The sequence below is a fragment of the Ranitomeya variabilis genome, chromosome 4 (genome assembly GCF_051348905.1).
Source record: "Ranitomeya variabilis isolate aRanVar5 chromosome 4, aRanVar5.hap1, whole genome shotgun sequence".
Taxonomy (NCBI): domain Eukaryota; kingdom Metazoa; phylum Chordata; class Amphibia; order Anura; family Dendrobatidae; genus Ranitomeya; species Ranitomeya variabilis.
The window spans coordinates 541,787,392-541,803,135 of record NC_135235.1 but is presented as its reverse complement, the minus strand read 5'-3'; the positions used below and the strand labels follow the sequence as shown (position 1 = coordinate 541,803,135).

The 15,744-nt window shown below is 44.2% G+C and overlaps 1 protein-coding gene across 1 annotated transcript in view; it reads right to left on the bottom strand.

Annotated features, from left to right (window-relative positions):
- Positions 1-557: 557 nt before the first annotated feature.
- B4GALNT2 (beta-1,4-N-acetyl-galactosaminyltransferase 2 (SID blood group)) overlaps positions 558-15,744 on the bottom strand; it is a 300,997-nt gene continuing 285,810 nt past the window's right edge. Inside the window, exon 10 of the mRNA XM_077252489.1 lies at positions 558-2,341. Within this exon, the coding sequence (XP_077108604.1) occupies positions 2,130-2,341 (212 nt within the window). The 3' untranslated portion in view covers positions 558-2,129. The remainder of the gene's footprint in view (positions 2,342-15,744) is intronic.

Below are 15,744 nucleotides of genomic sequence, written 5' to 3'. Positions count from 1 at the left end.
AAGATCGATTTCACACAGGACAGGATCCTATCTAGCTAACTGACTTTCAGCAGCAGCAGCACTAGCAGGAGCAATGTCTCTGCACTGTTACACTGAATAAATGGTGCCAGCAAAACATGGCCAGGGACATGTGACTTGGGAAGCCAATCACAGAAGACCCTGTGCCATGACATTGTGGATGTTTTATGTGCCCTGATTGTCTGCCGGAATGTACACACATTAAGTTATTAAAGAGAAAAAATTACACTCCGCAGCTCCTCTGACTTAGACCCCCCCCCCTCCCTCATAAAACATGTTCCCCCACTCATCATACACCACCACTCTACTAGACAAAGTGAAACAAAAGCATTACTGTAAAAGTGATCATTTTCCGATCTGTGACCAAATTTTGCTGGCTTTGAGTAAAGATCCTCAGGAAACCGAACACGAATTCAATTGTCCTACATTAATGCCGAATTTGAGATTGGCGAAAGTTTTCCGAACAAGTTCGCTCTTCTTTAGTTACACCTTGTCAATGCTCTGTCACTATAGAAACTGAAATACATGAGTGCACAATGTTGTATGACGTACAGGTTATTTAATTTTTAATAAAGGTTATGTTTTAGCATCCCTTTCAGTGAGTCCTATTAGCTTGAGAATTAACACACTCGTCGGTGATCTAGTATCTTTCATAATGCCAGCCTTGTCTGCATCATCTTACAGCTAGTGTAAATTTCATTTTCTAGCACATGGACAGTAAAGAAATTGGAGATTCTCAAGTAATTTGGCACGTTTTACCATCGGAAGCTATGGTTTTACACTAGTGTATGAAATGCAGGTCTTAATAAATCACCTCCATAGAGTTATCTTTAGAATGGGTCTCGTGTTGTCCTGTCTGGAATGGATAGGTGTCCATATATGTGCAAATCTCTCTACATTGACTTCTATAGGAATTGCAAAAAAATATGGCCGAGCATACTCCATTCTTGAAGTAAGTGCTGGTGCCACTGAGAAAAGTTAGAACGTTGTACTACAAATGTCAAGAATATACAACATACAGTATATGTTAATAACAGAAATATTACAGTTATCATTAATAAGTAGCAATCAAAGTGACCAATCAGATTTAAACATTTCCAGAAAGGAGAGGTAAGAAACAAAAACATATTGGTTAATCGAGAGAAAAAACATAATTCTTCATTGCTACATGGTAATAGCCAGACTCCTATAGAGAATATAATGTACGATCATGCTGTCTCTTCATTCCTTGTGCTATAAGAGCTATAAGACAATGATGAAGTATAATGGAGAACAACAAGTAAATTTAAACGTAATCTGTCACCCCCTGGGACGTATATGACCTATTAATATGGGCATAGAGGTAATAGAAATGTTATACTAGTCCTACCTGTATGCCACACATTAATGGTCTTGTAGAGAAATGTAGAAATACTACCGCCCTCCCATGCACGTCAGTTATGGCCTGGGAATACTGTGCTTGCGCCTCCACATGCCCTCAGAAATACATACCTTATCCTCCCTTCTGTGGGCCCTGCATTCAGGAATCTTCTGTGCTGTCGCTGGAGAGTCACAGTGACCGCTGGAGAGTCACAGTGACCTCCGGTGTGAGCGCCGATAAAGTGCTCTTCCTACTTTCTCCCTGCATAGTCATCACTAGGAACCATGTGTACATAGTGAGGATTAAGCAGGGAGGAGTGGGGAGAGCACTTTATCGACTTGTACACTGGAGGTCACTGGAGCGGAAGTCACCGGCGCCTGTGCAGAAGAATCCTGAATGCAGCGCACATAGAAGGGAGGATGCGGTATGTATTTCTGAGGGAGTGCAGGGTGCCGGCTTAGGACTCTGGGGCCATATCTGATGTGCATGAGTGAAGAATAGTATTGTAAGGAGGACAGGGGGGGGGGGCAGGCATTTCTTCCAGGAACCTTACACCCCAGAGCCTGGAAGAAATCGTTAGAATAAAGACAGAATATAACATTTGTCCTAGTATGAGACATACAGTTAGGACTAGTGTAAGATTTCTATTACCTGTATGCCCATATTAATAGGTCATATATGTCCCGGGGGGGGGGACAGATTACCTTTTATAAATTTGATATTTACAAGGGAAATCGCTCTTGAAGGGAGGCTAGTGCTTGATAAAACAGCTCAGCCGATTCTTAAAATAAAGTAGGCCCAGCTTAAACTTCTCTTGGGCTGCAGTATTTTCCCGGAATGAATTGTACTTTTTGAAATTTTCCTCTAATGCTTTATCTTTTGGCATTTCCTTCTTCTGGTGTCCAATTGAAACATGATTGCAGGACCCAACTTTTAAACGTCCCAAAGCATCTATGAAGAACTCTGAAAGTGCAAGAAAAAATATTTTAAAAAAGGGAGGCAATAGTGTATAAGACAGAGGCAGATTAAGGATAACCAGGGCCCCGGGAAGTTTAGGGTGCATGAGCCCCCCAGCACCCGATGCATCACATCACATGTCACATGATATTTTTGGGAGGTCATTCAACAGGTCATGTGATGAACACTCAGGTGCTCTGGTACATATCTGTAGACACCAAATATTTTTCATTATGTACAGCGCTAAGCATAACCATAGAGGATACAATGTAATAAAGGATGGGGATATACATAACAAGAGGGGATGCTATAGAATGGGAAATTTTTTGCAGCCCTGGAAATAACAAGAAGACCCTAAGGCAGTGTTCCCCAAGTCCGGTCCTCAAGAGCCACCAACAGGTCATGTTTTCATGTTTTCCTTAGTATTGCACAGGTGATAATTGCATCACCTGCACAGGCAATAATTCCATCACCTGTGCAATACTAAGGAAATCCTGAAAACATGACAGGTTGGTGGCTCTTGAGGACCAGAGTTGGGGAACACTGCCCTAAGGGAAGGCACTTCACATAATAAAAGAGTTTCCTTTGCAAACCAAAGTATTACTCAAATCATGTCTCTGGAAATAAAGCTGCATTTACACTGAAATTATGTCCCCTGCTCACGCCAGCACACGTCCAAGCCCATTTGAAGTTTGCCAATTACCATTTGGATGATCAAGAGGAGGCATGGGAGAAGGTCATGTGTTGAGATGAGACCAAAATAGAACTTTTTGGTATGAACTCCACTCGCCGTGTTTGGAGGAAGAAGAAGGATGAATACAACCCCAAGAACAACATCCCAACCGTGAAGCATGCCAAAAGTACCAATGCCTGGTTTAAAAACAACAGTATCACTATGCTTGATTAGCCAGCAAACTCGCCTGACATTAACCCGATAGAGAATCTAAGGGGTATTATCAAGATAAAGATGAGAGACACCAGACCCAACAATGCAGACGAGTTCTAGGCTGCCACCAAAGCAACCTGGGCTTCCATAGCACCTCAGCAGTGCCACAGGCTGATCGCCTCCAAGCCATGCTGTATTGATGCACTAATTGAGGCAAAAGGAGCCCCGATCAAGTATTGAGTGCATTTACTGAACATGTATTTCAGTAGGCCAACATTTTGGATTTTAAAATCATTTTTCAAGCTGGTGTTATAAAGTATTCTAATTTACTGAGGTAATGACTTTTGGGTTTTCATTGGCTGTAAGCCATAATCATCAACAAAAATAAATACTTGAAATAGATCACTCTGTTTGTAATGAATCCATATAATGTGAGTTTCACGTTTTGTATTGAAGAACTGAAATAAATTAACTGTTTGAGGATATTCTAATTTTGTGAGGAGCACCTGTATATGCCCCAAAACTAAAATAATATACCGCCAATTCAGTATGTAATGTCCTCTCTTACACCTCACCCCCAATTCATTATAGTGTAATCTATTTTCATTCATCCTATACCCCAATTCATAATATATTGTGCTCTCACTCATCTTTATTTCCCATGTGGGAAATGTTACTTATTAAGTATTTTGTGTGACATATCTCTGTGATTTAAGGGCATAAAAAATCAAAGTTGGAAAATTGCTAAATTTTCTAAATTTTTGCCAAATTTCCATTTTTTTCACAAATAAACGCAAGTCATATAAAATAAATTTTTACCACTAACATGAAGTACAATATGTCTCAAGAAAATAATGTCAGAACTGGGGGTAAAGGGGTTAATTATAACATACTGTGCTCTCACCCATCCCAATTCATTATAACATACTGTGCTCCAGGGCCGGACTGGCCATCGGGCACTTCTGGCAAATGCCAGAAGGGCCGGTGCCAGTAGTGGGCCGCTGCACTGTTTCTCCCCCTCCCCCACCGCCGCATTTAACTATACCGGCGTCTATGACGCCGGTATAGTTCAATGCAATGATGGAGGAGAGAGCGTCACCTGACGCCCCCTCTCCCATCATTCCCCGCTCTGCCTCTGACACTGCGGGTGCGCGATGACGTCATATCATCGTGCACCTGCTGTGTCCCGGGCAGACTGCAGCTGCCGAGACAGGACACAGGAGCCAGGAGCAGCGCGGGCAAAAGGAAAGGTGAGGAGAGTGTTTTTTTTTTTTTAACTGGACTGTGGGGCCATTATCGGGGGGGGGGGGGGGGGGGATGACGAGATGTGGACTCTGCTGTATATACCCCTGTGTGGGCTCTGCTGTATACTGTGTGGGCTCTGCTGTATATACCCCTGTGTGGGCTCTGCTGTATACTGTGTGGGCTCTGCTGTATATACCCCTGTGTGGGCTCTGCTGTATACTGTGTGGGCTCTGCTGTATATACCCCTGTGTGGGCTCTGCTGTATACTGTGTGGGCTCTGCTGTATATACCCCTGTGTGGGCTCTGCTGTATACTGTGTGGGCTCTGCTGTATATACCCCTGTGTGGGCTCTGCTGTATACTGTGTGGGCTCTGCTGTATATACCCCTGTGTGGGCTCTGCTGTATATACCCCTGTGTGGGCTCTGCTGTATATACCCCTGTGTGGGCTCTGCTGTATATACCCCTGTGTGGGCTCTGCTGTATATACCCCTGTGTGGGCTGGGCTGTATATACCCCTGTGCTGTATATACCCCTGTGTGGGCTTGGCTGTATATACCCCTGTGTGGGCTTGGCTGTATATACCCCTGTGTGGGCTTGGCTGTATATACCCCTTTGTGGGCTGGGCTGTATATACCCCTGTGTGGGCTGGGCTGTATATACCCCTGTGTGGGCTGGGCTGTATATACCCCTGTGTGGGCTGTGCTCTATATACCCCTGTGTGGGCTCTGCTGTATATACCCCTGTGTGGGCTCTGCTGTATATACCCCTGTGTGGGCTCTGCTGTATATACCCCTGTGTGGGCTCTGCTGTATATACCCCTGTGTGGGCTGGGCTGTATATACCCCTGTGCTGTATATACCCCTGTGTGGGCTTGGCTGTATATACCCCTGTGTGGGCTTGGCTGTATATACCCCTTTGTGGGCTGGGCTGTATATACCCCTGTGTGGGCTGGGCTGTACATACCCCTGTGTGGGCTGGGCTGTATATACCCCTGTGCGGGCTGTGCTCTATATACCCCTGTGCGGGCTGTGCTCTATATACCCCTGTGCGGGCTGTGCTCTATATACCCCTGTGCGGGCTGTGCTCTATATACCCCTGTGCGGGCTGTGCTCTATATACCCCTGTGCGGGCTGTGCTCTATATACCCCTGTGCGGGCTGTGCTCTATATACCCCTGTGCGGGCTGTGCTCTATATACCCCTGTGCGGGCTGTGCTGTATACTATGCGGGCTGTGCTATATTATGCGGGCTGTGCTATATACTATGCAAGTTGTGCTATATACTATGCGGGCTTTGCTATATACTATAGGGGGTATATTATATTCTATGGGGGAGGCCATGTTATATACTATGTGGCTGTGTTATATACTATTGCGGGGGTATATTATATTCTGTAGGGGAGGCTGTGTTATACTATGGGGGTATATTATATTCTATGGGGAGGCTGTCTTATACTATGGGGGGCTGCATTATATATTATGGGGAGGTGGGCTGTATTATATTCTATGGGGGGCTGTATTAGATTTTATGAGGGATGATTGCATCATACTCTGATGGGGCTGCATTATATTCTATGGGGAGGTGGGCTGTATTCTATTCTATTTGGGGCTACATTAAATTCTATGGGGGGGGCTGTATTATATATATATTCTATGAGGGGTGATTTCATCATACTCTATTGGGGGGGCTGCATTATATTCTATGGGGGGTTACATTATACTCTGTAGGGTGGTGGCTGCATTATACTGTATGTGGGCTGCATTGTACTGTATCGAGGACTATGGGGAACACGTTATACTATATGAAGAACTATGGGGTGCTTTATACTATGGGAAGTGAATTGTACTACATGGATGACTATGGCGGTGCATTATACTATATGGAGCACTATGAGGAGTGTATTATGCTCTGTGGAAGACTGAGCAGTGTATTTTAATATATGGAGGACTATGGTGCACATTATAATATACTAGCTGTACTACCCGGCTTCGCCCGGGTTAATGACTGCTGTTAGCAAAATAGAATGTGTTAACAAAAATTTATTCTGCACACAAAAACCACAAAACAAATAGATAGAAATGTAATTATTAAAAGGCAAAAACTAAGCAAATAGAAGCATTTCACAACATATATTAGCTTTGTTATACTGAGAATGTCTTTGTTGCCTATATTAACCAATCAGAGCTCAGGTTAATTAACTGTAGCAAAATAGAAGCTGAGCTGTGATTGGTTGCTATTGGCAGCCTGATAAATCCCCAGCCAACAGGAAGCCCTCCCCCCTGGCAGTATATATTAGCTCACACATACACATAATAGACAGGTCATGTGACTGACAGCTGCCGTATTTCCTATATGGTACATTTGTTGCTCTTGTAGTTTGCTTATTAATCAGATTTTTATTTTTGAAGGACAATACCAGACTTGTGTGTGTTTTAGGGCGAGTTTTATGTGTCAAGTTGTGTGTGTTGAGTTGCGTGTGGCGACATGCATGTAGCGACTTTTGTGAGATGAGTTTTGTGTGGCGACATGCGTGTAGCAACATTTTGTGTGTTGAGTTGCATGTGACAGGTTAGTGTAGCAAGTTGTGTGCAGCAAGATTTGTGCATGGCGAGTTTTGCGCGTGGCGAGTTTTATGTGTGGTGCATTTTGAGTATGTGCAAGTTTTGTGTGAGGCAACTTTTGCATGTGGTGCAACTTTTGTACATGTGGCAATTTTTCTGTGTGTGCAAGTTTTGCATGAGGTGAGTTTTCCATGAGGTGAGTTTTGCACGTGTGGCGAGTTTTGCGTGAGCCTAGTTTTGCATATGGCGAGTTTTGCATGTAGCGAGTTTTGAGTGGTGACTTTTGTGTTTCGACTTTTATGTGGCGAGGTTGGTGTGTGTGTGTGGTGAAATGTGTGCTGAGGGTGGTATATGTGTTCAAGCACGTGGTAGTGTGTGGCGCATTTTGTGTTTGTGTTCATATCCCCGTGTGTGGTGAGTATCCCATGTCGGGGCCCCACCTTAGCAACTGTACGGTATATACTCTTTGTCGCCATCGCTCTCATTCTTTAAGTCCTCATTGTTCACATCTGGCAGCTGTCAATTTTCCTCCAACACTTTTCCCTTCACTTTTTCCCCATTATGTAGATAGGAGCAAAATTGTTTGGTGAATTGGAACGCGCGGGGTTAAAATTTCACCTCACAACATAGCCTATGACGCTCTCGGGGTCCAGACGTGTGACTGTGCAAAATTTTGTGGCTGTAGCTGCGACGGTACAGATGCCAATCCCGGACATACACACATACATACATACACACATTCAGCTTTATATATTAGATATACCTGTATGTAATCTCCTGTATATAGTATATACCTGTGTGTCATCTCACCTATATATAGTATATATCTGTGTGTCATCTCCTGTATATAGTATATACCTGTATGTCATCTCCTCCTATACATAGCATATACCTGTGTCATCTCCTCCTGTATATACTATATACCTGTAGGTAATCTGCTCCTGTATATAGTATATACCTGTGTGTCATCTCCTCCTGTATATAGTATATACCTGTATGTCATCTCCTCCTGTATGTAGTATGTACCTGTATGTCATCTCCTCCTCTATATAGTATATACCTGTGTGTCATCTCTCCTGTATATAGTATATATCTGTGTGTCATCTCCTCCTGTATATAGTATATACCTGTGTGTCATCTCCCCTGTAAATAGTATATACCTGTGTGTCATCTCCTGTATATAGTATATAGCTGTATGCCATCTCCTCCTGTATTAGCCCTCGTTCACACGTTATTTGGTCAGTATTTTTACCTCAGTATTTGTAAGCTAAAATGGCAGCCTGATAAATCCCCAGCCAACAGTAAGCCCACCCCCTGGCAGTATATATTAGCTCACACATACACATAATAGACTGGTCATGTGACTGACAGCTGCCGGATTCCTATATGGTACATTTGTTGCTCTTGTAGTTTGTCTGCTTATTAATCAGATTTTTATTTTTGAAGGATACCAGACTTGTGTGTGTTTTAGGGCGAGTTTCGTGTGTCAAGTTGTGTGTGTTGAGTTGCGTGTGGCGACATGCATGTAGGGACTTTTGTGAGATGAGTTTTGTGTGGCGACATGCGTGTAGCAACTTTTTGTGTGTCGAGTTGCATGTGACAGGTTAGTGTAGCAAGTTGTGTGCAGCAAGTTTTGCGCATGGCGAGTTTTGCGCGTGGCGAGTTTTATGTGTGGTGCCTTTTGAGTATGTGCAAGTTTTGTGTGAGGCAACTTTTGCATGTGTTGCAACTTTTGTGCATGTGGCAATTTTTCTGCGTGTGGCAATTTTTCTGCGTGTGCAAGTTTTGCGTGTGGCGAGTTTTGCACGTGTGGCGAGTTTTGCATGTGGAGAGTTTTGCGCGTGGCGAGTTTTGAGCGGCGACTTTTGTGTTTCTACTTTTATGTGGCGAGGTTGGTGTATGTGTGGTGAAATGTGCACTGAGGGTGGTATATGTGTTCGAGCACGTGGTAGTGTGTGGCGCATTTTGTGTGTGTGTTCATATCCCCGTGGTGGTGTGATTATCCCATGTTGGGGCCCCACCTTAGCAACTGTACAGTATATACTCTTTGGTGCCATCGCTGTCATTCTTTAAGTCCCCCTTGTTCACATCTGGCAGCTGTTAATTTGCCTCCAACACTTTTCCTTTCATTTTTTCCCCATTATGTAGATAGGGGCAAAATTGTTTGGTGACTTGGAAAGCGCGGGGTTAAAATTTCACCTCACAATATAGCTTTGACGCTCTCAGGGTCCAGACGTGTGACTGTGCAAAATTTTGTGCCTGTAGCTGCGACGCCTCCAACACTTTTCCTTTCACTTTTTCCCCATTATGTAGATAGGGGCAAAATTGTTTGGTGAATTGGAAAGCGCGGGGTTAAAATTTCACCTCACAACATAGCCTATGACGCTCTCGGGGTCCAGACGTGTGACTGTGCAAAATTTTGTGGCTGTAGCTGCTACGGTTCAGATGCCAATCCCGGACATACATACATACATACATACATACACACACACACACATTCAGCTTTATATATTAGATGGAGGACTATGGGGTATATTTTACTAAACAAGTAAAATGCTGCATATTCAGATTGTTTTTGCCGGAACAAAAATCATTGTTCTCAGCAGCACATCGCCAGCGTAAACTGTAGATGTGCTGCTGATAACATGATACTGTATGGTGATCTGTTAGTGATCGTTCTGTCCCATCATTCTGTCTCAGACGGTGGAAAGAGGCTGGGAAACAAGCATTGAACAACTTCAGTATGGTCGATCAAACTCATTTAGCAGCCTGAGATCAGCGCATGTAAGTAAATACAACCGAAATGCTTTTGTGTGATGTGCAATATGTTAGCATTTGGGGCCCTATTTTAAACTTTGCCTAGGGCCCCACTTTGCCTAAAACCGGCCCTGCCTACAAGTGTACAAAGGTATTATACAGTCACCGTGTGACAAGTGGGCCTGTGTAACTTCAAATGCCAGGGCTGAATTTTAGTCACAGTCCGGCCCTGCTGTGCTCTCATCCATACTAATTCATCATAACATACCATTCTCACATCCATCTTCTAATCCCCTTCCTGGGATAATGTGCTCCATACATTTGTCTTTCTTTCAACTTTGACCAAGTTTCCTGTGCCTTTGTAGGGTACACATAACCCAAACCATCAGCTATCCACCTCTCTGCTTTACAGTAGGTGTTCCTTTCATAATAGGCTTTGTTGACCTCTCTCCAAATGTAACGTTTATGGTTGTGGCCAAAAAGTTCAATTTTGGTCTTATCACTCTAAATGACCTTGTTGTAGAAGTTTTGAGGCTTGTTTCTGTGATGTTTTGTGTATTGTAGGCGAGATACTTAGTGGGATTTGTGCAATAATGGCTTTCTTCTGGCGACTTGACCATGCAGCCAATTTTTCTTCAAATGCCTCCTTATTGTGGACTAGATGGTAGCCCGATTCTAATGCATCGGGTATTCTAGAATATGTATGTAGTTTATTTATGAAGATTTTAGAATAATACATTGAATACACAGGATTCGGCTTGCCGCGACCAATTAGCGAAGCGTGGTTCAAATCCCACGCCAATTCACGGCCGGACTGCGCGTGTCGCTGATTGTGTGCGGCCGGCCACATAGTATATAGCACAGCCACGTAGTATATAACAGCCCACGTAGTAAATAGCACAGCTACGTAGTATATAGCACAGCCACGTAGTACATTGCACAGCCCATGGAGTATATGGCACAGCCATGTAGTATATAGCACAGCCCACGGAGTGTATAACGGCCCACATAGCATATAACACAGCCACATAGTATATAAGAGCCCATGCTCGCAGTATATAACACAGGCCACGTAGTGTATAACACAGGCCACGTAGTGTATAACACAGGCCACGTAGTGTATAACACAGGCCACATAGTGTATAACACAGGCCACATAGTGTATAACACAGGCCACATAGTGTATAACACAGGCCACATAGTGTATAACACAGGCCACATAGTGTATAACACAGCCCACATAGTGTATAACACAGCCCACATAGTGTATAACACAACCAACGTAGTGTATAGCACAGCCATGTAGTATATTACACAGCCCACATAGTATATTGCACAGCCCACATAGTATATTGCACAGCCCACGTAGTATATAGCAATGTGGGCATCATATCCATGTAAAAAAAAGAATTAAAATAAAAAAGTTATATACTCACTTTCCGTTGGCCCCTGGATCCAGGCAAAGCGGTTACCGACGCTCCTCGCGCGCTCCAGTCTCAAGAGTGCATTGCGGTCTCACGAGATGATGACGTAGCGGTCTCGCGAGACTGTTGCGTCATCATCTTGCGAGATCGCAATGCATGGAGCAGTCACCGGGGCGTCGCGAGGAGCGGGAAAGGCCGGTTCTGGATCCGAGGGCCCGACGGACGGTGAGTATATAACGATTTTTTATTATTTTTAACATTAGATCTTTTAACTATTGATGCTGCATAGGCAGCATCAATAGTAAAAAGTTGGTCACACAGGGTTAATAGCAGCGTTAACAGAGTGCGTTACACCATGGCATAATGAGGTCTGCTAACGCTGCCATTAACCGTGTGTGAGCGCTGACTGGAGGGGATTATGGAGCAGGCACTGACTGCGGGGAGGAAGGAGCGGCCATTTTGCCGCCGGACTGTGCCCGTCGCTGATTGGTCGTGGCTGTTTCGCCGCGACCAATCAGCGACTTGGATTTCCATGACAGACAGAGGCCGCGACCAATGAATATCCGTGACAGACAGACAGAAGGACAGACAGAAGTGACCCTTAGACAATTATATAGTAGATCTTGAAACAGCCACACAGCTAGTTTTCAGACAGTCCTTTATTTCAGCTGATGTTATTTTGAGTTTTTCTTTGCATCGCAAACAATTTTCCTGGCAGTTGTGGACGACATTTTTGTTGGTCTACCTGACCGTGGTTTTATTTTAACAGAGCCCCTGATGTTCCATTTGTTAATCACAGTTTGAATGCTGCTGACTGGCATTATCAATTCTTTGGATATCTTTTTGTATCCCTTTCCTGTTTGATATAGTTCAACTATCTTATCTCATAGATCCGCTGACAATTATTTTGCTTTCCCCATGACTCACAACCCAGAAATGTCAGTGGCTGGATGAAAGATGCAAGAGTCTGTCTGGATCCCAGAAACTCACTCAGCTTTTATGCACATACAATCAAACAGGTCTCAGGTGAGGATGTTACCTTTAGTAGAAATTCAAACTCATTTGTGTCAACTTCTGTACATATTATCAGGCCAAAATCACCAGGGTTTGTAAACTTTTTATCAGGGTCATTTGGATGTTTTGGGTTTTCATTATGATTTACAAAGAGAAAACATAGTAGTTTGACAATAAATGGCTTCACCCAACCAGTAACCATGAGTGGAGAAAAACTTTTGGTGTTAGCATTCATATTCACTGAAAAAAAGCAAAGAAAGCAAAAATTCTGCCAGAGTATGTAAACTTTTGAGCACAACTCTATGTACTCCATCCAGATATACAGCTCTGGCAAAAATTAAGAGACCACCACATCAAAATCCTGTCATGGGCATCCCATTCTCCAGACCTGGACCCCATTGAAAACCTCTGGAATGTAATCAAGAGGATGATGGATAGTCACAAGTCATCAAACAAAGAACTGCTTAGATTTTTGCGCCAGAAGCAGTGTGAAAAACTGGTGGAAAGCATGCCAAGACGCATGAAATCTGTGATTAAAAATCATAGTTATTCCACAAAATATTGATTTCTGAACTCTTCCTGAGTTAAAACATTAGTATTGTTGTTCCTAAATGATTATGAACTTGTTTTCTTTGCATTATTTGAGGCCTGAAAGCACTGGGGTTTTTTTTTTTTTTTTTTTTAATTTTGACCATTTCTCCTTAAAAATGTTGTCAGAAGTCTGCAGACTAAAAAAACAATTTACATTTTACTCAAAAATATACCTGCAAAGAGAAAAATCAAACAAACTGAATATTATGCAGTGGTCTCTTAATTTTTGCCAGAGCTGTATATGTGCCCCATCCAAGTATACTGTATGTATGCTCCATCCTGCTATAATGTGCTCCATCATTGTATAATGTGCCCCATCCAGTTACATACCGTATTTTTCGCTTTGTAAGACGCTCCGGAAGACGCACCCCAAATTTTGAGGAGAAAAATAGGAAAAAAACTTTTTTTAATAAATTGGTGGGGCTTCTTATAATCCATGCGTCTTATTGCTTAGGGTACTTTCACGCTTCCATCGGTACGGGGCAGTCGCAAACCGTCGGCCCGATGTACCGACGTACGTTGTGCTAAAATCAGCACAACGTGGGCAGCGGATGCAGTTTTACAACGCATCCGCTGCCCAGTGTGATGAGCGGGGAGGTGGGGGCGGAGTTCTGGCCATGCATGCGTGGTCGGAAATGGCGGGCACGTCGCACAAAAAAAAGTTACATTGAACTTTTTTTTGTGCGTCGCATTTGCCAAAACACGAAGCATCCGTCGCACGACAGATGTGACGTGTGCCCATCCGTCGCAATCCGTCGCTAATACAAGTCTATGGGCAAAAAACGCATCCTGCAAGCACATTTGCAGAATCTGTTTTTTGCCCATAGTGACGGATTGCGACGGAGAACTAAAGACGGAAGTGTGAAAGTAGCCTTACAAGGGGTTGTGGCTGTGGTGGATCAGGGTCCCAGGGTCGCTGCTGGAGGAGGCAGGAGTGGAGCGTTGCTGCAGGCTGGGATGAGGGGTTGTGCAGGCGTCCTGAGCTGCAGGGGGGCTCCTGTGCTGCAGGGAGGTCTCCGGTGCTGCAAGGGTGTCTCCGGTGCTGCGGGTGTGTCTCCGGTTCTGCGGAGGGCTCTGCCAACAATTTGGGAAAGGAGAGAGCCCCTGGCAGTTCGTCCATGCCTTCCTGTTCGGAGGACTTTGGGAAAATGGCCACCGGGAGGCAGTGCATGGATCTTTGGACCAAGATCTCGAGAGATTTGATCTCAGCGCTGAAATCTCATCTCCCGAGATTCCGGCGGCCATTTTCCCTGAGTCTGTCGCACAGTAAAGCATGGACGAACTGCCAGGGGGCTCTGGCCTTTCACAAAATGTCGCCAGAGCCCCCCGCAGCACCAAAGTCTCCAGCATCACCCTGGGCAGCAGCGGACAACCGCGGCAGCGGCGGTGGACATCCCCTCATCCCAGCCTGTAACGGTAAGCGGTATATCCGCTTTGTAAGACGCACTCCCATTTCCCCCCCAAATTTGGGGGAAATAAAGTACGTCTTACAAAGCGAAAAATACGGTATGTGCACCTTCCTTGTCTGTATGTCCCTCTTCCTGGTAAAATGTGAGCCATTCTGGAATAAATGAGCCCCATCCTGGAATAAATGTTCCACATCCTGCTAATGTGCATGTTTTATGAGACATGGGGAGGCTATGTGGGTCTCCTGCTGATCATGAGGAGGCTATTTGGATCTCCTGCTGATCATGGAGAGGCTATGTGGGTCTCCTGCTGATCATGGGGAGGCTATGTGGGTCTACTGCTGATCAAGAGGTTTCCAAGTGGGTCTCCTGCTGATCATGGGAAGGCTATGTGGGTCTCCTACAGATCATGGGAAGGCTATATGGGTCTCCTGCTGATTATGTTGAGGCTATATGGATCTCCTGCTGATCATAGGAAGGTTATGTGGGTCTCCTGCCAATCACAGGGAGGTTATGTGAGTCTCCTGCCGATCATTGGGAGGCTACGTGGGTCTTCTGCTGATCGTAGGGAGGCTACATGGGTCTCTTGGTGATCATGGGGAGGCTACATGGGTCTCCTGCTGATCATGGGGAGGTTATGTTGGTATCATGCTAATCATTTGTTGGCTATGTGAGTCTCATGCTGATCATGGGAAGGGTATATGGGGTCTCTTACAGTATATAGGGGGATGTTATGGTATAAAGGGGCTGTTTGCGAGCTCTTAGGGTATGTAGGGGCTGTGTTCTCATTCAATATACAAAAGGGGCTGTGCACGCGCACGAACGATATATAGAAGGGGCTGTGTGCAGGATGAAATGATATATAGGATGTCAGCATATTTAATTCTGCTCAATATTAAGTGATACAATTAATATGAATATAAAATAATTATAATTAATGTATTAATATTAATAGTGTGCAAAATTAATTTCAGCCTATTTGTACGGCCATCCACAAGAGTCACGGTCTCTCATGTGGCCCCTCAAAAAAATTAATTATCCGTCCCTGCTCTACACCATGGCTAGATTGTCAGACCTTTAAAAAGGTCAACTACAAGAGGCCAAAAGAAAGACAGATCAATGTTTGGTTTGACAGAAAATGTAAAGCCATAGGGGAGAACATAATTCAAGAAGAAACACAGAGACGGCAGCCACCAGAAATACAGGTTGCACTGGTTAAATTGGTTAACATTATGCTGAATGCCGGCAGATATTGTTCTGTCCCCACTTAAGGCGATTGAAGGTATGTAGTATGGCGATGGTGTGAGAAGTCTTACCTTCATGTCCTTGAAGACGGGCAGACAGGATCAGGTGTCGTTCCTGGGTGGATGGATTCAAACGTGAGCGCAGAGAGATGAATCAGTCGTGGTTTATTTGAACCATAACCCTAAGACATGAGGTGGTACAATGCAGATGGTACAAGCAACCATTATTGTGTGTCTTGTAGGTGTTCACCCCTGGAGCAACTACTGAGCTCAAAAGACTT